This window comes from Acinonyx jubatus, chromosome B3 (assembly GCF_027475565.1).
Source record: "Acinonyx jubatus isolate Ajub_Pintada_27869175 chromosome B3, VMU_Ajub_asm_v1.0, whole genome shotgun sequence".
Taxonomy (NCBI): Eukaryota; Metazoa; Chordata; class Mammalia; order Carnivora; family Felidae; genus Acinonyx; species Acinonyx jubatus.
In genome coordinates this window covers 59,362,858-59,388,653 of record NC_069386.1, presented here as the reverse complement: position 1 = coordinate 59,388,653, position 25,796 = coordinate 59,362,858, and the positions used below count along the sequence as shown (strand labels likewise).

Here is a 25,796-nt window from a genome sequence, read left to right as displayed (position 1 = left end):
AAGAGTTGGATGCTTAACTGAGCCACTCAGGCACTCCAGCAATAAAGTACTTTTAATTAAGTTATATGCATTGTTTTTTATTACTATTACTATTACTATGATTATGATTATTATTATTATTAATTTTAGAGAGCACAGGCAGGGGAGAGGGGCAAACGGAGAGAAAGAATCTTTTTTTTTTAACATTTTTTAAAAATGTTTATTTTTGAGAGAGAAAGAGACAGAGTGTGAGCAGGGGAGGGGCAGAGAGAGAGGGAGACAAAATCTTAAGCAGGCTCCAGGCTGCGCGCTGTCAGCACAAAGCCCGATATAGGGCTTGAACTCACAGACCATGAGATCATGACCTGAGCTCAAGTTGGATGCTTAACTGACTGAGCCACCCAGGCACCCCAAGAAAGGGAGAATCTTAGGCAGGCTCCACTGTCAGCATGGAGCCTGATCCATCCCACAATTCTGGGATTGTGTACCCAAGCCAAAATCAAGAGTCAGAGGCTCAACTGACTGAGCCACCCAGGTGTCCTATGTATTGGGGTTTTTTTAGATGTAATGATAGCACACTCAGTAGATTATAATATAGTGTAAACATAACTTTTATATGCACTGGGAAACAAAACAATAATCTGACTCACTTTATTCCAGTGATCTGGAACCAAACCTACAGTATCTCCAAGGTGTGCCTGTATTTTCTTTTAATAGTTGTATGCTGGGGCGCCTGGGTGGCTCAGTCGGTTAAGTGGCCGACTTTGGCTCAGGTCATGGTTTCGCAGTCCGTGGGTTCGAGCCCCGTGTCGGACTCTGTGCTGACAGCTCAGAGCCTGGAGCCTGTTTCAGATTCTGTGTCTCCCTCTCTCTGACCCTCCCCCATTCATGCTCTGTCTCAAAAATAAACGTTAAAAAAAATTTTTTTTAATAAAAAATAAAAAAAAGTTGTATGCTTTTAGTTCCTAGGTGTAGGTCTTTGATCCATTTTGAGTTAATGTTTGTATTTAGTGAGACAAAATTAGGAGTTGAATTTTGTTCTTTTGCATGTGAATATCCACTTGTCCCACCACCATTTGTTAGTAACTATCATTTCCCCCCCATTGAATTGTCTTGGTGCCCTTGTCAAAGATGAATTGACCATAGATGTATGGATTTATTTCTGGACTCTGAATTTATGCCATTGAATTATATGTCCGTCCTTATGTCAGTACCACTATTTTGATTACTGTAGCTTCATAGTAAGTTTTGAAATCAGGAAGTGTCCAACTTTATTCTTTTGCAAGATTGTTTTGGCTATTCTGAGTCCCTTGAATTTCCATGTGAATTTAGGGATGAGCTTATCAATTTCTGCAAAGAAGTCAGGTGGGATTTGGATTTGGATTTCATTGAATGTTTGTGTCATTTTGGGGTGTATTAAACATCTTAATAGTAATGTCTTTTGATCCATGAATATGGAGTATCTTTCCATTTATTCAGGTCTTCTTTGTTTTCAACACTGTTTTGTAGTTTTCAGAGTATAAATTTTGAATTTGTTTTATTCAATTTATTATTTTATTCCTCTGATGCTATTATAAATGGAATTGTTAATTTCATTTTCAGTTTGTTAATTGCTACTCTGTTTATTTTTGTGTATTGATCTTGTTTCTTGTACCCTTGCTGAGTTGATTTTTTTATTAGCTCTGATAGTTTTTTAGTAGCTTCCTTAGGACATTCTGTATACAAGATCATATCATCTGCCCCTGTTGTTGTTTTCTTGTTTAATTGCCCTGGGTAGAATCTCCAGTTCAATGTTAATAGAAGTGCTATGAGAGCACACATTCTTGTTACTGATCTTAGTACTAAACCACTCAGCCTTTTACCATTAAGGATGATGTTAACTTGTGGACAGTTGTTATCAAGTTGAGGAAATTTCTTTCCAGTCCTAGTTTGTTGAGTGAGTTTTTATCATAAAAGGGTATTAAATTTAGTCAAATATTTTTTTTGTAACTATTGAGATGATTGTGTGGATTTTTTCTTTTATTAATATGGTGTATTACATGATTGATTTTTGTATATTGAACTAATCTTGTGTTCCTAGGATAAATCCCAGGAATGGTGTATACTTGGTCATGATGTATATAACTCTTTCTGTGTTGCTAGATTCACCTTCCTAATATTTTTTTGGGGGTTTGTGTGTTGATATGCATAAGGGAAATTGATCTGTAGTTTACGTGTGGTTTCTTTGGTTTTATGTCAGGGACTTCTAGAATGATTTATGAACTATTCTCTCCACTTCTGTTTTTGGAAAGAATTTGTGAAGTATTGGGTGTTAATTCTCTAAATGTTTGGTAGATTTGAAGCTAATGAAACTATCTGGTCTTGAAATTTTCTTTGTGGGAATTGTTTTGATTACTAATTCAATATCTTGTTAAATGTCTGTTCAGATACTCTATTTTTTTTTCCTTTTTTCAAATTTTTTATTAAAAATTTTTTTTCTAGTGTTTATTTTTGAGAGAGAGAGAACGAGCGGGGAAGGGACATAGAGAGATGGAGACACAGAATCTGAAGCAGGCTCCAGGCTCTGAGCTGTCCGCACAAAGCCCAACGTGGGGTTCGAACTCATGAGCCATGAGATCATGACCTGAGCCGAAGTCGGACACTCAACCGACTGAGCCACACAGGTGCCCCTCAAAATTTTTATTTAAACTCTAGTTAGCTAACATATAGTGTCATATTGTTTTCAGAATCTATTTCTTCTTGAGTCAGTTTTGGTAGTTTGTGTCTTTCTAGGAATTTGTTCATCTATCTAATTTGTTGGTGTATAGGTATTACACCAACTCATTTATTTTTTATTTTTCACTGATGTAAATATTTAAAGTTAAAATTTTCCACCTGAATGGTACTTTAGTTATATCCCATAACTTACATATTTTATCTATTTTTTATAGTAATTTTGCATTTTCAGTTTGTATTTCTTCCTTAATCCAGTTCTTATGAGTTCTTAAGAACTTTTTGGTAGAAAGCCTCCTGTGTTTCCTGATTTTATTATTAATTTTTAGTTTGCTAAGTGTTGATTATGAAAGAATCCAGAGAAATATGATTTCTACTTTTTTAAGTTTATTAAGGTTTTTTCATTATCAGTATTCCCATGGACATCAACTTATTTATTTAATTTATTTAATTTATTTTTTTGAGAGAGAGAGAGAGAACACACATGAGTAAGCAGGGGAAGGGCAGAGCAAGAGGGAGAGAGAGAATCCCAAACAGGCCCCACACTTAGACAGAGCCTGACATGGGGCTCAGTCTCATAACCATGAGACCGTGACCTGATTTGAAATCAAGGAGTCAGATGCTCAACTGACTGAGCCACCTAGGCATACCTTCCCATGGACATCTAAAAATTTTTTGTTGTTTCATCATTATGTGGTCTGTTTGTTCTCTGCTGTGAGGGTAAATATGTGTCTTTTTTGTCTGATAATCTGGAAGCGTTTAAAAAATTCTTTCCATGATCACTTTTATATCTTCAAATAGTCTTTGTTACTTGATTTAGCAGTGTTGTTACCTTTATAAAACATCAGGAAATCAACGTATTCTACCCTTTTTTTTTTCCTTTACTTTTTGTTAAAGTATTTCTACATTGTGTATAATGTTTGCATTCGTAGAGTTGTTCTTAGGCTAGATTAAATGGACTCTGCTCACTTCTAGTAATTTTCCAGGCATTTTTATTCCTCCCTAGTGATTCGTCCCCTCATAATTTCTTCCAGAAAGACTCATGGGCCCTTTCTCTTTGGTCCCTGAGTTTGTATTTGAAATTGTTTGTCGCTTTTATACTTAAATGACAGAACATCTCTTGGTTGCATTCCTACGAATGAGATTGGTAGGTCAAAGGATATATACATTTTTAAATTTAAAATATGTGGTAGATGTTTCCAAAGTATACCAGTTTACACTCTTAAGTAATACTTGACCACTCTGCTTAGCGGAGCGTTGCCAAGGGTTTCCCTTCAGTCTTTGGCAGTGTGATGGGCATAAAATACGCATGTGCAGTTCTCGTGTGTCTAAGATCGAGTGTGTTTTCAGATTCTTAAAAGTTCTGTGTCCTTTTGCTCCATGACAGTGCACTGTATCCACTTCTCGAGTGGGTTAGTCTTTTTGGTTCTAGAGGCCCTTTTTATATTAAGAAAATTATCCTTCGGTTTCATTTGAGATACCAGTGTTTTTTCCTAGTTGTGTGTTTTTATTTTGTTTGTTTTTTTATTACTACCTGGAAATGTTACCTTTTAAAGTTTTTAAAATTTATTTTGAGAGAGAGAGAGAGAGCATGAGCAAGGGAAGGGCATAGAGAGGGGAGAGAGAATCCCAAGCAGGCTCCATACTGTCAGAGCAGAGCCTGATGTGGGGCTCAAACTCACCAACTGCAAGACCACGACCTGAGCTGAAATCAGGAGTTGGATGCTCAACTGACTGAGCCACCCAGGTGCTCCTGGAAAATGTTAATTTTGTGTTGCCTGGTGTTTACCAATGCTTTCCTTCATGGCTTCTGAATTTTATGCCCTGTTTAGGAAGTCATGTCCCCACTATAATTTTTTTAACTTATTCTTTTCTTATAGTAATAATAAATTCTTTTTTTTTTTTTAATTTTTTTTTTCAACGTTTATTTATTTTTGGGACAGAGAGAGACAGACCATGAACGGGGGAGGGGCAGAGAGAGAGGGAGACACAGAATCGGAAACAGGCTCCAGGCTCTGAGCCATCAGCCCAGAGCCTGACGCGGGGCTCGAACTCACGGACCGCAAGATCGTGACCTGAGCTGAAGTCGGACGCTTAACCGACTGCGCCACCCAGGCGCCCTATAAATTCTTTATTCCATGTATTTTTGAGCCACAAAGCATGAAGAGTTTATATTGGCATGGTGTATGAAATGGGTCTCTGATCCATTTTTTTCACATGGTAGCTAGTTGTGTCATCAGTATTTATTGATTAAACCATGGATATTTACTTTTGGGAGTCATCAGTGTAGCAGGGGGAGCAGATGGAATCACTTAGGAGTATACAATGAGTGAGAAAAGAGGGCCTAGGCCTAAGTCCTGAAAGAATCCCAGAATATCGATTTTTGTTTGAGGAGTCTGAGCCAACACAGGAGAAGGAGCCCTGCAGGGAGAGGTGCCAAGAGCCTGGGGACTCAGGAAGTGATTATCTTGAGTGAAAGGGAGAGGCTGGCTGAGTGGAAGCTCACGGAGAGGTTCAGTAAGGTGGGGACTGGAGTTCGTGATCAGCTCCAAGCACATGGATGTCACAGGGACCTGGTGACTGCTGTTGGGTGGAGTAGTGAGGCAAATGTTATGTTCAAGCAGGTTCAGAAGGGAGTGAGAGGTGGGAGATGGCGAATGGTGACCGTTGATTCAAGAAGCACGTGTGTGAAGGGTGGGAGAGCAAGGACCCATCTGAGGAAATTTTTTAAAGGTGGGAGAGGGGCGCCTAGGTGGCGCAGTCGGTTAGGCGTCCGACTTCGGCCGGGTCACGATCTCGCGGTCCGTGAGTTCGAGCCCTGCGTCAGGCTCTGGGCTGATGGCTCGGAGCCCGGAGCCTGTTTCCGATTCTGTGTCTCCCTCTCTCTCTGCCCTCCCCCGTTCATGCTCTGTCTCTCTCTGTCCCAAAAATAAATAAACGCTGAAAAAAAAAAATTAAAAAAATAAATAAATAAAGGTGGGAGAAATATTTACATGCTTGAGTGCTTGTAGGAAGGATCCAACGAAGAGGGTGAGGCAGAGGCAACAGTGAAGGAGGAGATGATCAGTAGTGGAAAGTTCCCAAGAAGATGGCACAAGACTTCAATCTGAGACAGAGACACCTGCTTAAAGTACAAGAGACTATATGTTGCAGCAGAGGAATGGAGACAAGGATGGAGATAGAACTGTCTGTGTTCACCTCTTCTTGTCTTTAGCCATAGGTTAAAAACTGATGATAGAGGTGGGATGGACAGTGCCTGTCAGGTACGGTAGAGGTCAAGGTCATGTCACTGAGTTGCCAGCTGAAGTAAAGGTGGGAGGACCGTATTGCAGATCCAGAGATCATCCCGTCTGGTTCCAAATTAGGACCTTTGGCTTACTTGCTGTATGGGGTTGGGGAGGTGAGGCTTGGGGAAGTTGGGGCCTAGGGTCAAGCTTTTCACGGCCCGTTGCTTTTTCTCCCCCTCCCACCTTCCACTTGGGCTCTAGCCATGGCCTCATTCGTGTTGCCACATGGTAGAGCCCCCAAACCCACTGAGGCTCCATACCAGGTCCTCTGAGGCTCTGTTCATTTTGATCCCTTTTGGAGCTCTCCTACAAGCAGTCTTTGAACCATAAGGAGAGATTGTCCAGGGACTGGTTTCTATTGCTCTTGGCTTCTTGGGGACATCCAACCTCCTGTAATCCCAATGGGGAAGATTTTTTTTTTTTTTAAAGCAGGCTTCATGCACAGTACAGCACCCAGCACGGGGCTCGAATTTAAAACTGTGAGCTCAAGACCTGAGCCGAGACTGAGTTGGACACCTAGCTGTCTGAGCCACCCAGGCTCCATGGGGAAGATTTTTTTGATAGAGCCTCTACATTGGAAACTATTGGGATAGTTCAGAGGCCGAGGAGATAATTCTACACAGGCTTTCTGGTGCTCTGCTTTATCTTCCTTTGCTCTGGTCCTAAACATCTTTTCTGCAGGGGGACACACACTTGCCTGATTCCAGTGACTCCTGGATAGGGGATGTTCGGGGACATTCTGCAGTGAGGAACAGTCAACTGAGTCTGGCTGGATCCACCTGGAAGAGCTTAGCTTACAGTGAGTGGTGGGGGTGAGGGCATGCAGCTATCTGCCCGGTTTGGGGACTTTGGGGGAGGAGGTCCTCTAGATCCTTAGGGAGTCATTAGCCCGAGGTTATCAGCCCCGAGTCACTGTCCCTCAGGAGGCTGTTGCTGCTCTGAGGCCTCGATGCTCATGCTGTCTCACGACCTCTGCCTGTTCACTGCAGGCCGCAGAACCTCCCTGGGCAGCTGCTGCTGCTGTCCGTCCAGCCTGTCCAGCCTGGGGGCCTACCTGTCCTCCTCCTATCAAGATTTGGCCAAGCACATCGTGGACATCTCTATTGCTGACGTGAGGAGCGATTCCGCTCGTCCCCGTGGTTCCTTTACCGGCCCTCCGCCGGGTGGGGAGGGGGAGGGAGGGAAAGGAGGGAAAGAGCAGGGCAGATGAGGGCCAACTTCTTTCAGATGAGGGTTAGGGCTTCTTTGGTGGCTCTCCATCTTGACAGAAAGGGAATTCAGCAAACACTGGCCCTAGTGACTGACTAACCCAGGGGTCTGCTTTGTACCGTGCCCGCTCACTTGGGTGTGATCCCTGTGTCTGCAGGTAATGGCTGCTTGCTCAGGTAACCTGCACAACCTCTTCAGCTGCCAGCCAGCAGCTGGCTGGAAGTAAGTTCCTTGTAGTGTCTTGTCCTAACCTGTTGTCCTGCTTGTCCTCTTTCCTCCTTTACCTTCTCTGCCCCGGCTCCCTTGAGTCCCTCCCCTGAACTGCCCCTCTATGACCCAGGAGCCCAGTTCTCACCTCTTCTTCCTCTTCCCCACCCTCGGTGTCCCCAGCCATCAGGGTGAGGAGCAGGAGGTGCATCTATACTACAAGATGTTTTCTTCTACTCGGCATGGCTTCCTGGGGGCAGGCGTGGTTTCCCAGCCACTGTCTCATGTGTGGGCAGCTGTGAGTGACCCCACCCTGTGGCCGCTCTACCACAAGCCCATCCAGACAGCGAGGCTGCATCAGCGGGTGACCAACAGCATCAACCTTGGTGAGCCCAGGGAGGGCTTCCCATGGGTCCGGGCCAGGGGCAGCAAGGGTTGGAGGTGGTCCTCTCGGGAGGCCAGGTGCTCACACGACCTCCTCCGGGTGGCTCAGGCTAGGTCTGCCTGTCAGGTTGCAGAACGATGGGATATTGGCGGGTGCTCCTGGGCTGGGAAGGATTTAGGACTAGGTCTGTCCATGCACCTCCTGACTCCCCCCATTCCTGACCCCCCAGTGTACTTGGTGTGCAGTACTGCCCTGTGTGCCCTGAAGCAGCCGCGGGATTTCTGTTGTGTCTGCGTGGAAGCTAAAGAGGTGCCTGCCTCGCTGGTGGTAAAGATGTGGGAGGAAGTTGGGCTGGAGTGCTGTTGAGAGGCAGTCACTGTGGGCCTCAGGTCCTGCAGGGAAAGGAGGGTGCGGTGGGCAGGGATGAGGATGACATGAAGCCTGTCTGGCCGCACTGGAGCCTGTCCTGGTTTGATCCACTTCACTCCCTGTCCCCAGGGGCACCTGTCTGTCATGGCGGCTCAGTCTGTTTATGATACATCCATGCCGAGACCCAGCAGAGACATGGTCCGAGGGGAGATCCTGCCCAGTGCCTGGATCCTACAGCCTCTCACCGTGGAAGGAAGGGACATCACTAGAGTCATCTACTTGGCCCAGGTGATCCTTCCTGTGTGGCTGGCTGCACAGAACGCCTCGGTGTGACCCCACCACCCCGCAGGAGTTTACTGTTGAGCTGCTCAACACCCTTCAGTGCCCAGGCCCTGTGTCCCCAGAGCTGGAGACTCAGGCTTCCTGGGCCACAGTGCGGGGAGTCAGTGGGGAATCGAGGACGGAGGAGGGGGACAGAGTAGGTCAGTCTTCTCTGACTGAAGTTGCCGTTACCAAAGAGTTCGGTGGCCTTTAGACCCTCTGTTGCTGAGTCCTTGGGAGATAGCCACGGTGAGGGAGGAGCAGCAGCCTCAGCAGAGCAGAATGAGCAGGACCCATTCTGTTCTTGCTCCACTCCCAGTTCCCCAACGTGACCTTTGTCACTGGGAGGTGAAGCCCATGCCTAGATCTGAACAGCAGAGCCCAGGGGCCTGTAAACTCCGGGACTGCAGAGGAGCTTTTTGCATCGCAACAGCCTGGGTGACTACCTGGGGCTGACGTGTGGCCTGGCGTGTTCTCCCCATCTGTACACACCTTTAACCCTTCCCTCTCTGCTTTATTTCAGGTAGAACTTGGTGCACCGGGCTTCCCCCCTCAGCTCCTAAGCTCCTTCATCAAACAGCAGCCACTGGTTATAGCCAGACTGGCTTCCTTCCTTGGGAGTTAGCATCTTACTGTCAAGATGGTGCTGCAGAGACGCAGGTGCAGGACGTGCCCGTGATGCCAGGTGGCTCTTGTCATTCTCTGTACAGGATGCAAGGACAGGCGAGGCTCCTGGTTGTGGCTGACCAGGCTGACCAGCACTCAGACCTGAGTTGCCAGCAAAGTCCCGTCAATACTTGGGTCACAGCTGGTGCCTCTGCAGAGCGAGGGGACCTGAGTTCCTGGCCCCAGGTGGCCAGCATCAGTGAAGCTCAACTCACCTTTTTGGATTCCTCAACCTCTCTTTCCTCTCCGGGACATCATGGCAGACCGCTTGAAGACCAGGACTGGGCGTAGCCAGCAGAGCCAGGAGAGGGCAGTACTCTGGCCCAGCCCTCAGCCAGGGAGGGAAGCAAGCAGCCATTGACCGGGACTGTTCAGAATCCGTCTCCAGCATTCAGCTCCACTGCGGACTGCAGTATTGGAAAGTGCCAAACCAGAAAAACAGTTTAAAAAAGCAACTGCACAAACCATTCGGAATCGTTTCTCCTTGCATTTTTACAAAATGCTTTATTATTAATTTTTACTTTTTCCTCTTCGTTTCCTTCACAGGAGAGGACATTTGGGTCTTTGTCTCAGTCAGGAGCATTGAGCAATGCTCAGTCTTGGAGCCGTCACTCCAGAGCTCAGGAGAATGGGAAAGACCACTGTAGAAGCAGGTTGGACAGATTTGAGGCCAAGGAGGGGAACCTAGCCCTTTGAGGAGGGATGGGGGTGGGCAGCCCAATGTTGGCTGCTGACAGGGCAAGAGGAATTTCAAAGAGCTGAAAAGTTGTTTATTGAAGACTGGAGAGAAGATATGAGAACTCTTAGAGGAGGTAAGTGATTCATTAGGAGGAAACTCAGTTCTGTTCCTTCCCTCACTCAGAGCCTTGGTGCCAGCCTTCAGTGGTCCCCTGAGCGTCCGTGCTGCTGTGGTCAGACATGCTATTCTAAGGAGGGGATGGGGAATGGGCTCGGTTTTCTTGTACCTTAGCCTGCCTAAACTTGAACTTCGAGTATTCAGTACGATTACGTGGAAGTGGTGGGGTGGGAGAGATTCCCAGCTTCCATTCTGGTGCCCACAATCTTTGGCGGAAGAGGGTGACCATATGGGGATTGAAAAGGTCAGTTTCTGTACAGTATAGCACAGAGATTTATTGTTTCTCAAAGTGTTTGCAGGATTGTTTTTCTTTTACCTCAGATTGTTACTCATATATGATTGGTTGAAGACTTTTTAAATTGCTTTTAAATGTATTTTTCTGGCTAATTTTTTTGGTATATTTAACACCCTATTTATGTACTCCCATCTCTTTTTCATATAAATCTCTTAAGTCCATTGATTGAAAAAGTCAGAACACTTGCAAATTAAAGGTCCATGGTGTCCTTTCATTTAGTGAAGACTGTGGTGTCCCTTGAGCTCAGACTTTAGTCTGGAGATTACGATGGCAGCAACAGCTCACGGCCCAGTTTCAAGCTATACAGTTCACACGAATGTACTGAGTTCTTTCCATGAGCTCAGCACGACTTTGTGTGTGAACAGCCCTGTCAGTTACCCAACTACAGCCAGCTGTAGCCAGATACGAACATGAGAGAAGATTCCAGATCAGTTATTGCCACACACCAGTGACCATGATCCCCTGGAAGGAAGCTCTTTAACAACAGGTGAGTACTTCTGGGCTTCTGAAGCAGAGCTGGCAATGGGAAGCTGAACATACGGGTCCCCAGAGGCGATCGCAATCCCCTTCCTACAATAGCCACACACCAGGCCTGAGTCAGCAAGCTAAGGAATATTAATTAACTGAGGCTGATTCTGTACTAAAGATAATCCAGGGACCCAGCTGCAAATGATCAGAGGAAGTCAAATTTTGGCTTGGATAGGTGGCTTTCTGACTTGATCAGAATCCCCTGAAGAACTTGTTACACCCCAGAGTTTGAGATGCAGTAGTCCTGGAGCGGGGCCAACGTATTTGTTGTATGTCTGGGAAGTCCTGAGGCTGCTGGTCTGGGGACCAGCCACACTTTGAAAACCAATGTTTGAGACAATTAGTAGAGAGCAGGTATGTAGAAAGGAACCTAATGAGTTCACTGTTTCACTGTAATTCTATCTTACTGCCTAGAGAATGGGCCTTTAAGGTTCACACAGGCCCCTGTGAAGTTTCCTGAGCTGGGTCCATGCTATATTGAATTGAGTGGGCATTAGCCCAGCATCCCTGGGGCTTCAGGCTTGCCTCCAAGCTCCGCCTACCTGTCCCACCTACAGAGAGCTGGGTCCTCTGAAGTGGCAGCTTCTTACCTCAGGGCTCACCTTCGGAGAGCAGTGCTCTCGTTAAGCCACATGGGTGCAGAAAGATAAAACATTTCTTGGCTCCCAGGCATTCAGAACTTCCTGAATTTAGTATAAATGGATTTATAGGACACATCCTATAGATTAGTGTAAAATGGATTTAAAGGACAAAATAAAGGCCTTTGAAGATAAAAAGATTATGGAACAAAAGGTTCAGCTGCAGAAACTTGTAAAAGGAGCAGCTGGGAGGAGCTGAGGGACAGAAGTGGCTTTTTAGGTGCTGAGGGACCTTTCTGTGCTGAGGGCTGTCAGGACTTCCCACCAGCTTTCCTCAGGTGACAGACACAGCAGGCCCTTTCGGCCTTGGGTCGGCCTCTTTGACAGCTATGTACTTTTCCCCCAGGAACTACACACGGACACACAGAATTTTGTGAGACGCTTCAGGAGGGTTCCCTGAGTACCCTCTCCTTCCTCCAACACAGCCTGAATCTGTGTGCACTGCCAATGTAGAAAAGGAATGAATTTTATAGGAGTGAACTTCATGCACATTATCAAGGTAGCGCTTTTTAGTCCAAACTTAGAGACACACAGAATGCTTTTGTTCTGAGCCAAATGCAACACCCCCAGCCCTAACAAACCAGCACAAGGGTTGCTCTGCCCTGTCAGTGCCCACCTTCAAGCCCACCTGAGACTACGGCCTTCTCAAGGGAAGAGCCAGGTGAAAATAACTAGACATGAAGCCCTTGATAAAGAAAATGGTTTATTTTAAAAAGCTCTAATGTACTGCCCTGTGTGTAGCCCCTGTATGGAGTTACGGTTAAGAGTTAGTACCTGCACAGGGCTGAAGGCAGAGAAGGGGTAAAAGCTGGGCTTCTGGCAGGTCAGCCCCACCTCACGTACTGTGCATTTTTAAGGAGATGGCAGGCAGCCTAGCTCCTGGTGGTAAGAAAACGTCCACTCCCCAAGATTCATGTTTTAACTTTACTCACGAGTTAAGCAGAAGCCATTTGCCTCTGTCATGATTTCCAAACCACAGAGTTTTAAGGGATGCTGGGGTAGCAGCAAATAGGGCTCGAGTCCTGTGTCGTCAAGCCCACACACGTCATTTAATAATCCAAATAATAAATGCCAACTCTTCTGCTCCAGGACTGGAGTCTGTCTCTAGGCTTTCCCATCACAATCCTGAATCTGGTGAACCCTCCTCCTTCCTCTAGGACGCGGGCGGTGAGCCTGCAGTCAGCGTCAGTGGGATGCCGGCAGCCACACGCTTCCTTCACATGTGAGCAGGAAGCCTGACTTACAGACTTAGCTGCTCCCGCGTCAGCAAGGGTCAGCGGTGAGCACTCTGAGGGGGGGCACGGGGCCTCCTCCTGAGGCACAGTCCGGCCGGACTCCAGGGTTCTGGTCAGACACCTGAGGCAGGGCCACTCCCCAGCCCTAGCTCTGGGCCAGCACAGTCCCCCGGTTTGTTTGCACCAGCTCACAAGCTCTTAGCTGGGGTTCTGGCATGTGAGGCTCAGCTAGAAATGGGTTGAACAGTGTTGCTAATTCTTCAGAGAAGTCCTGGAATAAGCAGAAAGAGGACAGACAAGGCTGACACATAATTCTGGATGATACATCCTTTCTATAAAACTCAATCCCCAATATCTAGCCCTTGCTAACCAGTGAGTAGACAACCTTATTTTTTCCCACCGGTCTTCTACACTTAAATGGACATGACACCTTTTCCCATTAGTCCTCTGGGGATGCTCCAGTTCCAGCAGGGAGAGGGGAATCTGACAGGAGGCGCAGAATCATCTAGTGAGTACTTACCACCAACAGATTTCATCCTGACAACCCTAGGAGGTATACACTATTCTGCCCTAGATCACGATAACCTTCAGTACCAGCTGAGATTCAAATCTAGGTTATTCTGATTTAAAAAACCCATACTCACCTTGCCGCGCTGCTTTCCAACTACCTGCCTTCCATCTTCCTTCCTCCGCTGGCACCCTCTTTCATACAGTAGCTACTCAAATGTGAAAAAGGCACTCCAGAACAGCCACACCATTTCAGGGTGGTCCTGAAGATACCTGATAAAGTCCACTGAGCTTTGGGAAGATCCTAAGAATGCCTGGGCCCCACCGCTGGCCCCATTTCAGGAGAAAAGGGACAGATGGATGAAGAGATGAGGACTCCTTACCTTTGGCCACTGGGCATCATGGAGGCTGCCCAGGCAGGCCTCTATCTCTGTCCGTCCCATCAGCCCTTTCTCTACCAGCTCCCGGAGCAAGAACAGCAGCAGGTCCCACTGCAACACACATGGAGAGCGTCAGCGGGGTAGGTTGACACAGCGACCCTGACTGATTCAAAGGACAGAGCTGCTGAGGAGGAGGAGGAGGAGATCTGCAGCCCATGTGAGCGTATTAGAGGAAATGAACCCAGCGCCAGAAAAGGTGGAGTAAAGGAAACACACACACACAGCAACTGGGGTGAGGGTGGGGGGTGTCAGAACAGGAGTGCAGGGGGCTAAAGAGCCCACCTGCCCTCCTCCACCGCTTTAGCTCACCTCCCTTGGCCGAGTGTCTGCCAGAAGCCCCAGGTTTCTTGGGCTCAGCAGCAGCTGCAGTGGAACCGGCACCTGAAAGTCATCCTTCCACAGGGAAAGCAGCATGTGCAGGAGCCTGCGAGCCTGTCCTCTCTCCAGCCGGTGCTGCACCGGGGGCCCGAGGACAGGGATCTGGTCTGCCACTTTGGGCAAAGAAAAAAGTCAAGCTTTGAGAAATGGAGGTAGGGTCACCTAGCTGGCCCCTGGGAGGTAGAAGAGAACAAAGCTCCATGTTTCTAATCTAGCTTGTACCAAAACCTGAGATCTGGGGGATGTGACAGAAGGGTGATGTAATGACAGAGAGCCATACCAAGGAGGGATGCTAACTCCACTGAGCACTTTGCCAGATGCTGCTCTGCAGGCGGGCACAGGAACTGTGGAGAAGAGGCTGGATGTTAGCACTATCCTTACAGCAGCAGACTTGAGCTGATGCAGCTCTGGTGACTAGCACTGGACAAGGACACAAGTACAGCGTCGTGTTAGGTCTCACCTGGCGGCACCGCAGTGTCTGGCCCAGCTGACCCAGGAGCTGCTCCAGATGCTCCGGAGAGACTCCCTCCTCAGGGTCCCGGGGCCCCACAGCCAGAGCGAGCACATCCTGGAGAGAGCAGGGGTGGAAGCAGAGCGAGACTTCATACCTGGCTGGGACCGAGGAGGCCACCGAGAAGCCAGTGGAAAGAGGCAGAAGGAAAAGGAAGACAGGGTCCCCGGATGAAGCCGCCGGGCCAAGGTGCCTTAGACCTGGGACTCGGGCAGGACCGCACAGCTGGGAGAAGAAGCCAACCAAGTGGACAGCAACAGAGGGAACAGATGGAGCAGGTCAGCTGAGGGACAACATGCTGCCTTGAGAGCTCAAGAGATGTCACTCGTCTTGGGACAAAGCCACACCCATCCACTTCCCAGAGAGCCTTATCCTGAAAGCATTTAGGAGAACCGTCTGGCTACGTGTTATATTTTCTATCCCCTATGCTTCTCTGTTCATCTTCTTGGGAGAGTCCGGCTTCAGTACAGAAAACCACTTAGCCTTTTCTTCTCCCCACTATATACTCTCCATTTTTGTCATTCCTTCTTAGTCCCTAGTCCTAATCTTTGGCTCCACCAAACAGTAAATAGTTGAGGGTTTGCAGGCCTTAACATCTCTGCTGCTGTAGCACAAAAACAGCCCTAGACAATTCATCAGTGAACAAGTGTGGCTGTGTTCCAATAAAACTTGATTTATAGAAATCAGCAGCAGGCTGGATTTGGTCCATGGGCTGTTTGCTGAGCCCTACTCTAGACGGTATCTAAATTTTTACAATCAAGAGCAATGGTAGTTTGTTCTTACTGCCTACAACTAAATAAGCATCACATCCCACATATGAGAACATTTCTGAAATCTTGTGCCAACACAGGTGACTGCCCCCTTCGAGGCTTTCCTACTACAGCAGACGTCCACTCCCCCCAGACCCCATCACCGCCCATGCAAGCAGTATGCAGTCCATCGGAAACTCTCATATCTGTTCTTTTCCCCTTTTGGGTGATTCAGGTACCAGAAGTTAGTGAAAAGCAATTAGGAAAACCGTTCAGTTCAGCTGTGCCCTACCTAATCCCGTTCAGTAACGAAGGACACCGAACTAGCTGCACAACACAGAAAGCGGCTACACAAAACACTGCAGCTGACGTGAGGAAGGAGGGAGACCAGGAAAAGAGCGGGGAGAAGGGAGAGGAGAGGGGCGCAGGGAGGAGGGGAGCTGTGTACTTTGATCTCGGAGATGAGGTGGGAGGGGAGGGGAGCGTGGTGCTCACAGGCTCGGGAGCAGCCCCTCCGCTCCCCCCGGGCAGCTGGTTCAGGACCCTGGGCTCGAAGTGTGCGACTCACTGCTGCCTTCACCTCCCTCCTGATCAGTGCTGCAGGTCAAAGGGAGAACAGAAGAGGGGTCACCACACCAACCCATGCCCATCACTGTTTCCAACTGGTTTATGTTCCTTCTCCCCTAGAGGCCTCCCACTTTCTGCCAGTCCACTTTTGAAGAACCTGGTCAGCCACTCCCCTGTCCTGGACCTTACCTGTGATGTTGGCTGACAACCAGGCACAGGCCTTCTCTGTCGCAAGCCCCACAGCAATGTTCTCTGCGCTGCTTAGAACCTGTGACCCAGAAGAACTGCAGCGTCAGGGGCCAGGGGAGGCTCAGGGATGAGAATGAACAACAGCTCAGGTGCCCCCAAGGCCGGGACCAACCCTCGGACCCATCCACGACCTTCATGCACATGTGACCTGCAGCGCAACTCTCCCACCACCAAACAGCAGCCCGCGGGCTCCAGGCCTCCTCCCTACTTACAGCTGCCGGGGTCTCCTCGGGAAGCAGTGCCCGTACTGCCCCAGGGCTCTTCTTCTGACAGAACCTGAAAGGAGACAGAGTCTGTGATGGCTAGAGGTTTTGGCCTGGCTCACAGAAAGAAAGGCCAAGTGCACCAATCAGCTGAGCCAGGAGGGCTCTGCCTTGGGGAGAGGTGGGCAGGGGGTTAAGAGAAGCACTGTCAGCCCTGGGCCCACCCCTGATCCCTGACGCTGGGAGGAATGGGACACCCAACCCCCCATTCTTCCAACTCAACTTTAGACTTTGGGTCCTAAAGCCTAAGATATGTACCTACATAGGAAGTGAAAGAAAAAGGGGGTTTCAGAGAGGACATGGAATAAAAAGAGATGAGTTTGTGAAAAAGAAAAAGTCAGGAAAATAAAAGCGGAGAGCGGGGATGAGGGTCTGGCGTCTCTTACTCCCGCCCCCGGGTCAGTGCCTGGGCCCCGTGGGGGCACAGCTGGGAACACAAGATCTCCAACAGCTGGGCTGGATCACCCCCTTCCTGTCCCTGCGTCACCAGCTGCTCCTGAAGAAGCGACTCAGCCTGGCGTACCAGATCTGCCACCAGTGTGGCCCTGCAGCGGGGACAGAAAAGCTTGAAGGTGGTTGAGGGAACTGAATCAGAAAGGGGCTGCAAATGCAAGGAAATCTGGTCAGAACTAACCTCAAATAATGTTAGCAGTTTTAGCCTCCCCACCATATCCTTCCCCTCAAGCTAACTTTCCTCAGGTTGGCAATACAATGTTAAGAGTTGAGGGGGCAAATGGTAAGGGAATGAGCCTGGCACCTTCCACATCTGCCTTCCCAACCCCTTCAACCCTTACTTGATGTGTTTGACACAGTTAGAGCCGATTCTTTCAGCCACAAATTCCACAGTCCTGCGCAGGGAAGGTGGCTGGTTGTGGAAAAAGGCTTGGGCCAGCTGTGCCTGTGGGGAGGAGGCAATGGCGCATGAAGAGTTTCCTCTCTCTTCCCCCCTGGACGTCCCCTGCCTCTGCGCTGCCCTTACCTGCAGCCCCTGGGTGGTCCGGGGAGGCTGGGCTCCAAGACCCGTGGTGGTGGTGGGAGTGATCTTCCTCACAAAGCCTCCACTCCGCCCACTGCTGCCTGACACCCACGAAGCGAGCAGTTTTCGGAGCTCTCCTGCAACAGGGAAGCCCAACTGCTTAGTTCCAGAACCACCCCTACCCTCCCAGGCATCTTGGGACTTTAAGTATTTGTGGAGTAAAGAGGCTGAGGCACCTGGGGAACGCCTAAGAAGAGAACAACATATTAGGGTGTTAGGCCCACGGGATGCCTTTTAGGTGCTCATGGAGGGACAGGCCAGGGACTGAGGACCCTGGGTGCCTCACCAATATAGGGGCAGCAGGTGTAGAGTAGGTGCTGGTCCACCACAGGCATGCCATCCTGGGGGAGAGAACAGGCCAGAGTTAGGCAGGCAGGCTTCTCTTCCTCCCCAGTGTGCCAGAAATGGGACAGTTGGGGAAGAGTTACAGAAGAGTTATTCCTGCCACTCCCACAGCTTTGGCCAGACCCCAACACTTACCAACCCGTGCTCTGAAGTTACTGTATCCACCTCAAAAGTATCCAACTGACCCTCTTCCAGAAAGAACAGATCCTCAGGGACTGTGGGAATCTGACAAAAGATCAGAGCAGTGCAAACTCCAGTCAGTGCTTCAGAGATTCAACACACAGACCTTGTGGTTCCAGGATCTGGCCACCAGATACAAAGCAACCTTGCTCTGAAGCCATGGTAATTCCCATACCCCCTCTAAACCTTCATCTTCTGGCCGTGACCTTGTTCAGACTCAGACATTCTCCTACTCCCCGACTCCACCCACAGTGGATGCCTCCCTTCCCCAATCTGGATCTTTCTCCACTTGACCAACCTGGAAAAGCCAGCCCAGAACAGCAAGCAGCAGCAATTTGTTAAGGAAACACATCTCCCCCTCGCTTTCCTTTGACAAGACCAAGCTCCTAAACAGTACATTTGTATAAGAAACAGAACGGAATAAAAAAAAGCTATCACTGGGAAGGTAATTCTCAAAAGCAGACCAAAAGGGGATGGCTGTCATACAGGTGACCAGGATCTCCCCACCGCCCCTCACCAGATCTGTACTCCCTCTGAGCTCAGCCACAGGAGGAATAAAAAACAGCTAATAAAAGTGCAAAAAAGTGCCCACTTTCTGCCTCTCCCCTGAGGGTAGGTTATGGCTATGGTACCGCACAGGAAGCACAGGGCCGCTCAACCCTCTTCACTGACAGCAGCTTCAGCAGTGTTCTCCCATGCCCTTGGCTTAAGCCTCACCCTTTCTGGACTCACCGATGTAGGTGGAGCAGGAGAGTGAAGATGCTGCGGTAATAGTCCAGCAGTGGCACAATGTGGTCAGCGAGGGAGAGGAACTCCACCAGCCAGGGCACCGTGAGCACGGCTCGGCGGGCCCGCAGCCCCTGCTGCAACAGCGCCCGCACATCCAGGGCCGGGGGCACCTGGTGGGGCAGGGTTGGGTCAGGGGGTGGGGGGCTGGAGGTGGGGGACGCCCTCCATCTCCAGGGCTCGGCGGCCCCTCCCGGCCCTCCTTACCAGAGCCCCCATTCACCTGGCTCCTCAGGGCCAGAATGGAGTCCTGGAGCTCACGGGTGGGGGGTGGCTCAGGCCCCCGGTATGGCAGGAAAGCCACAAAGCCCAGGAATTTAGCCAGAAGCCTCAGGCTGAGCAGCACCATGGCAAACTGCCTCCGTTCACCCTGTAGGGATCAGGGAAGCAAGATGCCCTAAGCATAGGGCTTCAAGAGCAATTCTGAATCTGTTACCCAGTTCTTGAAAAGAGCCCTTCCCTCCTAGGTCAGAACCCTGTTCTCTCCCTCATTCTGCTTTCTAACCTGCCAGTCCACATCTGACTCCCCATCTTCGTCACTGGGCTCAGGCTGTGGCAGGGCAAGGCTGTTGAGCTCCCGGATCTTTAAACTCAGACTGTCCATGAGATGCTGATTAAACTGGAAGCTAGGAAGTGAAGAAAAAAAAAAAAAAAAAAAAAAGACACTGGCAGAGGCATAGACAGAATCGGAATAGAGAGAAAGTTCATGCAGAAAGCAAGGCACAGTGGGGCAGAGAGGGAAGGAGGCTGAGGTTACCAGTGTGGGTCAAAGAACAGGAAAGGAAATGGAGGCAGGAACTGTGAGCTAGAGGAGCCTGGACATCACCGGTCCCACTCTGTTACATTCCAGGCAAAAGAGAGAGAACTGTTGCCCTTCTGGAAAGACAAACCCCTCCTGGCCTCAGCCCTATTCCCTGCACTTTGCAGGGGACCCTTACCTGCTGGCGCTCAGGATGAAGTCCCTGAAGAATCCCTGACAGCCCGGGAAGGTGGGGGGCGGACAGGGCCCCCCGCTGCTCTGAGGGGCCACAAGCCTCTCCTGTAGGCGCCGCAACCGCCCCAGTTTGTCAGCTCCAAGCATACTTAACACATCCGGAGCTTCACCCAAGACCGTGCCTCCAGTGCCACTGGGACTCTGACACATCTGCGTGGCAGGAAGAGGAGAAAAAAAAAACAGTTTTTCTGGAAAGAAGGACTGAACAAAATAGGGTGGAAGTAATGAACATTTCTGGAATGCCAGCCCTGTATCAGGTGCCACAGGTTTTTCAAGGTTGGGATCACGCTGTTTTATAGGTAAAGAGACTAACTTCACAAGGTTAGATGTTTGCCTCGGTCACTAGGGCCAGGATTTAAAATCGGGCCTGAGTCCTATGACAGGGCTCGCTCTACTATGGCACAGACCAAGGACAAGGGAGTAGTGAGGGCCCAAGGCTGGCAGGGTATGCTGGGTGTGTGAGGAGGCTAGGGAGGCCATGGGTGCAGGGCACGTGATGGAGGGCTCTGGCTCCCCTCTGGCTGCCTGCATCTCAGCCACCCCCCAAGGAGAACTCCTGTTCAAACTCCAGCCCAGGACCTGCATGTCTGTCCGCTCCATCCCACCATTACCTGGCTGCCTTTAATACCTACTGCCTCCTGTAGATTCATCTCTCCTGCTGGGGCTCTTACCTGGAGAAGTTGTTTCTGGAAAAGCCGAACGAAATGGCTGTGGCTGCAGGCTGCAGACAGCTGACCCATCATGGCTCTGAGGCATAAGAGGCAGGAACAGAATGTGACAGGAGGAGGAAGGGGGCAGAAATCTGAGAGAACGAGCCAATCCTTGGGCCTTTTAGTCCTTACCCAGGGGCGTGAGCAGACCTCAGCCAGAGTTGGCCAGTGCAAAGATGTGGGAATAGGTAAGGGACACTCTCCTTAGCACCAAGATCCCTCAAGGCTACAGACACACTGAACCCACCAAGAGATAATACCATCCCTAATCTTCAGTCTATACTGGGCTCTAGTGAGTGTCATGACTCATGTGGAAGGTAGATCACTGGACAGGATATTCTTTCTGCATCTAGCTATGCAAAGTTATTGGAGCTGCTGAACTAGACAATGAAGAAAATGTTGGAAAGGGTCTAACCAGTGATTTGGGCCAAAACTCAAGCAACCTGGAAAACGGGCTTGGTATTCATCCAAGCATTCACACTCATATAACAAGTCTGAGTCATTCTGAGTGCAAGGAGCTGGCAATACAAATCCCTCTAAGTAGAGGCAGAGTTGCCAATAACTAGAGATTAAGGAGGACACAGAAGGTAGGAGCTATGGGCTATAAGTGGAGGAAGAGCCCTCCTCCAATCAACTATCAGAGCACCACTAAGGTGACCAGTGTGGGAGCACCTACCTGATCCTGCTGCCCAAGCCCTTCTCAAAATCCCAGCCAGGCTCCTCATGCCGATCTTCCCACTCTCGAAGCACCTCAAAAAACACATCCCTGACAGACACAAGAACGCCTGATCAACTGAGGCATAGCTGATCTCACTCCCAAGAGTGCTTTCTCTAGCTCCGAACCATCGAGGACAGGACTATCCACAGCCCCATTCCTTATCCTCTCCAAAGTTCTCTACATGCCAACAACATTGAAGACCCAGCAGCAGCACACAACATGCTTCACATACTTCTGTACACAGGAAAAGCTGAGCTGGTTCTCTCTTGTTTGAGGACCCTGTGACTAACGTCATATACCTGTGAGAAGGCTGCTGAGGTCAGAGGTTCAAGTCCATGGGCAGGAAAACGGAATGAAGGTGTGTAGCCATTATGATACTTGGCAGAAAGGGTGCAGTGGTGCTAAACTACCACCTATTAGTGCCAAACTCCTAGTTTCTAGGAAAACAACATAGGCTGCCTATCCCAGAGAAATGCTGCCCCACTCCCTCCTGAAAGTTCCCTTTTCTTGTCACCTTTGTTTTTTAAAAGTATGAAAGGCTCGGTCACTGGAGAAGTTGGCACGATTGTCAGTTTCTGGCTGAAAGGAGACAGTTTGAGCAGACGGTGGCATCGCCAGAGAGACCTAAAATATGGCAGGGACATTAGGGACTGAAACTCTCACAGATCATGCTCAGAAAACCTCATCTCTGTATTCCTGCCCGGAGTTAGCCCGGTGTGTGCTGAGCTGCCTAAATTATGAGGCTGGGAAGGGTCAGGTGGAGGCTAGGAGGGGTCCCTACCTTGGCAACACTGCCCTCATAGGCAGCTCGAAGGCGGCCTTGCAGAGCTGGTGAAAAGCACAGCAGCCGCTCATTCTCAGCCAACAGTTTTAAGGTCCCTTTGTCCAAGTAGGAAAGAACCCTGCAGTGACAAAAGCATATGACTGGGAACGGGACATGGACTGCAAACAGGAAGCTGACATCTGCACGCCACAGAGAACATTATCTGGAACATGGAGCAGGCATGTAAGGCAAAGTCATGGGCCAAGGATTTAAGATGATGGAGGCAAGGGGGAAGAAACGAAACCTTATGGAGCAGGGAAACATTAGACATAAACCCAAAGATCAGATGCCAAGACCACAGACAGCAATTTGATTGTTATAGGAGTTAAATTCATAGCTTTGACCAATAACTACAGGCTCCATGTAGGAAAAGGCCCAAGGTTATTGCACCTGTGTTAAGCACAAGCATTTTACCTCAAGTGGCCAGAGACCCAAGCGAACACTGGGAATAAGGCTCAAATGCCAAAGCTGGGGAAACTCACTGAAACTGATGCTCCAAAACCTGTACTGCAAAGAAGACACAATCATGGACACTCTGGAACAGAGGGCTTTCCAGGGAATCTAGAAGGATAGTACCAAGCTGTCAGTTAAGAGCTGTTCCATCTCCAGACCTCATTTCCCAAAAAGAGGCTCACTCACTGACCTAGTGCTCCCGGAATTGGTTCAAGGTCACTCTCCTTCGTGGCCACCATCCTCCGAACAGTAAGGAGTTGAAGGACGAAGAAAAGCTCCAAGAAGAGGTTTGGTACCAGGTTCTCTGGATATAAAAGGAAGCCCCAGGGTGTCAGGCATCATTTGGAACCAAGGCTCAGTTCTGCTTGCCTTATCATTTCTCCTACACCAAAATTCCGCAGGCATCTCCACTCAAGCGCCCTTTGCTCTCAACTACCTGCGATGCATGAAGAGTAGATGAGGGCTATCAGCTCTAGGCGCTGGCGGGAAGACACTCTGGCAGGGTCAGCGGGCTCAGCTGTGAGGTTACCTGTCCGGCTGGGGAGGGGAGACCCCGATTCTGAGGTGGGACAGGCGGGAGTAGGTGACTGCTGCAGCTGCTTAGAGCTAAGGGGACAGAGAGATGTCATGAGCGGTTCCCCTGGCTTCCCCTCCACAGCCATACTCAGGTTTCTCCAGGGCAGACATCCACAGCCCAGGAAACAGACGCAGGGCTGCTCCCAGGGGCAAACCAATCTCAAGGGAAAAGGCCTGCAGATCCCCCACTGGGAGGAAGCTGACAACCCAGGGAGTGGCAAGGTCATACCGCTCCTTCCTGAGCATCTCCCGTTCCTCTTGCAGACTTCTGCACCCTGGGGGAAGGCCATGGCCCCAAGGGCTAGTGTCCGGGACTGAGGGTTGGGAACTGGGGACACAGTTGATTGGGGGTGAGGTGAAGCAGGTCTTGGGCTTGGACAGTGACCGCTCTTCGCTCACCGGAGTTGGATTGATCCTGCGCGAAGGCTTCGTCCTGCTGAGTAGCCACAGGTTTTTCTCAAATTCGTTATCTTCAAACACCTCCCCCTCCAACACAACAGCGGCGGGGGTGGGGGGGAACTTCGCAAAAGGCCCCTCACCATGTGGTTAACTCACCCCCAACCCTCGGGGCATTCCCACGCTCAACTGCGGAGCGCCCAGCCCTGATTTACTGATTCCCCTAACACAGCCTTCATGCCACCCCAATCGTGTATGGGGCCTGATCCTCACCCTGCAGGGCCGGGGGGAACCGAGCCTACGGGAGGGAACTCCTCCAGGTTGCTGAGGTTTGGCGGATCAGAGCGCGCGAGGCTGGGGCTGCCGGGGCTGCCAGATCCCCTGGGCCTCCGGCCCCCGGCCCAAGGCGAACTCTCTCCGCTGACCCCCTCCTCCAGGCCCCCGGGGCCGCGGCCTCCCCGCTCGCGACCCGGCCCCGGGCCCCGCCTCCTGCCCCCGCGGCGGGCCGAAGGGGCCTCGGCGGCGGCGGTGCTGGAAGGCTCCGTCGGAGGGAAGAGCTGGCTGCGCGCCCCGCGGCCGCCCCGCGGCGGGCCCCCGGGCCTCCCAGGCAGAGCTGCCGAGGAGCCCGGGGCCTTGGCGGGGGTTGGGGGGCCCTGCGGGAGGACGCGGCTGCTCTGCTCCCTCAGGAAGTTCAGCAGGAATGGCACGAATTCCTTCCGCAGTGGCCGGAGGGAGCTCAGCGCGGCCGCCTCCCCGGGGTCATCCTGAGGGAGAAGCGGGAGAGGGGCGAGAGGGTCAGCTGCCAGCCCGGCGCCACGAGCAGCCCGGACCGCAGGGCGCGCTGAGGCGGGCGGCCCCGGCAGCGGCCCCTAGTTGGAGCGCATTCGGCCCGGGCTGACAGCCAGGCACCCAAGAGAAAAGGGACCGGAGGGGTGGTATCTCACGCGGAAAGCAGACTTGGGCCAGGCCTGGGGGCGTGTCGGCGCTGTTACCTCCGAACTCTGGGCGCTGCGCGCGATCCACCTCACCGCGGCTGCGACCGACACCTCCTCTCGCAGCAGCGACTCCAAAACGGCCGCCATCCCGGTCGGGGCACTTGAACGCGATTGCGCAGGCGCCGACGCGCCACGGGCGGCCTGGGAGGGGCGGGGCCGGCGCGGAGGAGCGACCGTTGGGCCGCGGGGCGGAGGGGCGGGGTTGGGGGTGGGGCCGGGGCTTCCCCAGGTTGAGGTTCTGCTAAGGCCTTCGGTCAAGGCCGCGGCTGGCTCAGCGGCTCCCGGCAGCCAACAGTTGGCCCGCAAAGTGAGGCCGCACCGCGATGGGTGAGGTCCGGTCCCGGCTGCCCTGGCCCGAGGGGCGACCTGCGGGGACCCAGGGACACGACAGGGGAGACCGAGGGGCCGGGAGAGCGGCTGGACGATAAAGGTGAACAATTCCCCGAGAGAGACACCTGCCTTACCTTCTGTGATAAGCACACTCTTTTCTTTCTGGAGTTTAAGTTTTCTAGATACAACAGTCACCACCCTAACGAAGTTAGGATAAAATTAGCCTAACCTCATTTGACCTTGTCTTTCTCAAAAGTTTTCAGTCGCCCGGCCCCGTGCGACGCCCGCTGTCACCATCAACTGCTCGACCATTTAAGGCTGTAAGACACGATGATTCTTGCATGGAGGCTTTTTATAATCCTCAGCCCACAAACCTTAAAGTACCTCAGGCCACGCTGCACACAGAAGCGCTTGTCTCTACCTTTACCTTACACCAGGTTATATTATTTGGACTACTACTCTGCAGTTGAAATGTTAAGAGGCACATTCAGATTAGTTTATGGCAGCTTGAGTTATTTCTTAATTTCTTTTAGAAACACGAGAGAGGCAGCTCTTTGGATGTTGCTACTCACTGAGAAAATCAAGAAAGGGAAACCAGGCAGAGAGCTAGACAGTTGGCAAGAACACTCCAGGCTGAACCACACCAGGCGGGGTGGAGCAGTGCCCATACAGGTGCCTCCTGAGAGTTCCTCTGGTTCAAAGGAAGGTCGCAGATGGAAAGGAGAGGGTGGTAGGGAGCAGGAATCACTCTAGTGATACAAAGGGCGTTTCCTGCAGAAAAGGAGAAAGTACCTCCAGCCAGAGGATGAAGGAGTGAAAAGGAGATCTTAATACACACAGTTTTGTTACTTCACCTTCAGTTTTATTACATGGGAAACCATCTCCTCATATCCCAGAACTCTCGTTTTTATCTGCAGGGATACTGAACACCTAGCTTCTATTCAGTCCAGGACTTGTTTTTCTAGGTCACCTCTGGATGTGGTACTGCATTTATAGTAACACCTTCTGTTCCCTGTTGATCTTGTAACCTCTGGTGCATTCAATAACTTTATTAAATCAGAAAAATATTATTTCCTGCTTTTGAAAGCAAACCATCACACAAA

The 25,796-nt window shown here is 50.4% G+C and overlaps 2 protein-coding genes across 16 annotated transcripts in view; one reads left to right on the top strand and one right to left on the bottom strand.

Moving 5' to 3' along the window:
* STARD9 (StAR related lipid transfer domain containing 9) overlaps positions 1-16,688 on the top strand; it is a 127,367-nt gene extending 110,679 nt beyond the window's left edge. For 6 of the 10 annotated variants that reach the window (XM_027067032.2, XM_027067029.2, XM_053224113.1 and 3 more), the window contains 7 exons: positions 6,660-6,777; positions 6,968-7,089; positions 7,345-7,409; positions 7,578-7,780; positions 8,009-8,106; positions 8,278-8,436; positions 8,993-10,504. In XM_027067032.2, coding sequence (XP_026922833.2) covers positions 6,660-6,777; positions 6,968-7,089; positions 7,345-7,409; positions 7,578-7,780; positions 8,009-8,106; positions 8,278-8,436; positions 8,993-9,094 — 867 coding nt within the window. In that variant the 3' untranslated portion in view covers positions 9,095-10,504. Of the gene's footprint in view, positions 1-6,659; positions 6,778-6,967; positions 7,090-7,344; positions 7,410-7,577; positions 7,781-8,008; positions 8,107-8,277; positions 8,437-8,992; positions 10,774-11,798; positions 12,732-15,959 lie in introns of those variants that run through there. The other 4 variants (XM_027067038.2, XM_027067028.2, XR_008299216.1 and 1 more) reach the window with 3 other exon arrangements.
* Positions 12,136-24,517, bottom strand: CDAN1 (codanin 1). Of its 6 annotated transcripts, none has more exons than XM_027067042.2 (28): positions 24,361-24,517; positions 23,642-24,132; positions 23,202-23,408; positions 22,833-23,002; positions 22,587-22,700; positions 22,426-22,504; positions 21,902-22,022; positions 21,635-21,744; positions 21,079-21,168; positions 20,364-20,439; positions 19,637-19,842; positions 19,204-19,324; positions 18,922-19,068; positions 18,645-18,811; positions 18,211-18,298; positions 17,868-17,957; positions 17,674-17,728; positions 17,331-17,464; positions 17,146-17,249; positions 16,738-16,896; positions 16,301-16,364; positions 16,029-16,107; positions 15,721-15,869; positions 14,473-14,580; positions 14,293-14,356; positions 13,944-14,125; positions 13,578-13,685; positions 12,136-12,958 (listed from the first exon to the last, which is right to left on the bottom strand). In XM_027067042.2, exons 1-28 carry the CDS (start codon positions 24,448-24,450, stop codon positions 12,833-12,835), a joined length of 3,699 nt encoding a protein of 1,232 aa, XP_026922843.1. In that variant the 5' UTR covers positions 24,451-24,517; the 3' UTR covers positions 12,136-12,832. The 6 variants fall into 6 exon arrangements, 5 of the variants coding, with proteins under 5 accessions (XP_026922843.1, XP_026922844.1, XP_026922840.1 ...); XM_027067043.2 differs by having other exon boundaries at positions 23,202-23,405; XM_027067039.2 differs by having other exon boundaries at positions 24,313-24,465.
* Positions 24,518-25,796: the final 1,279 nt, after the last annotated feature.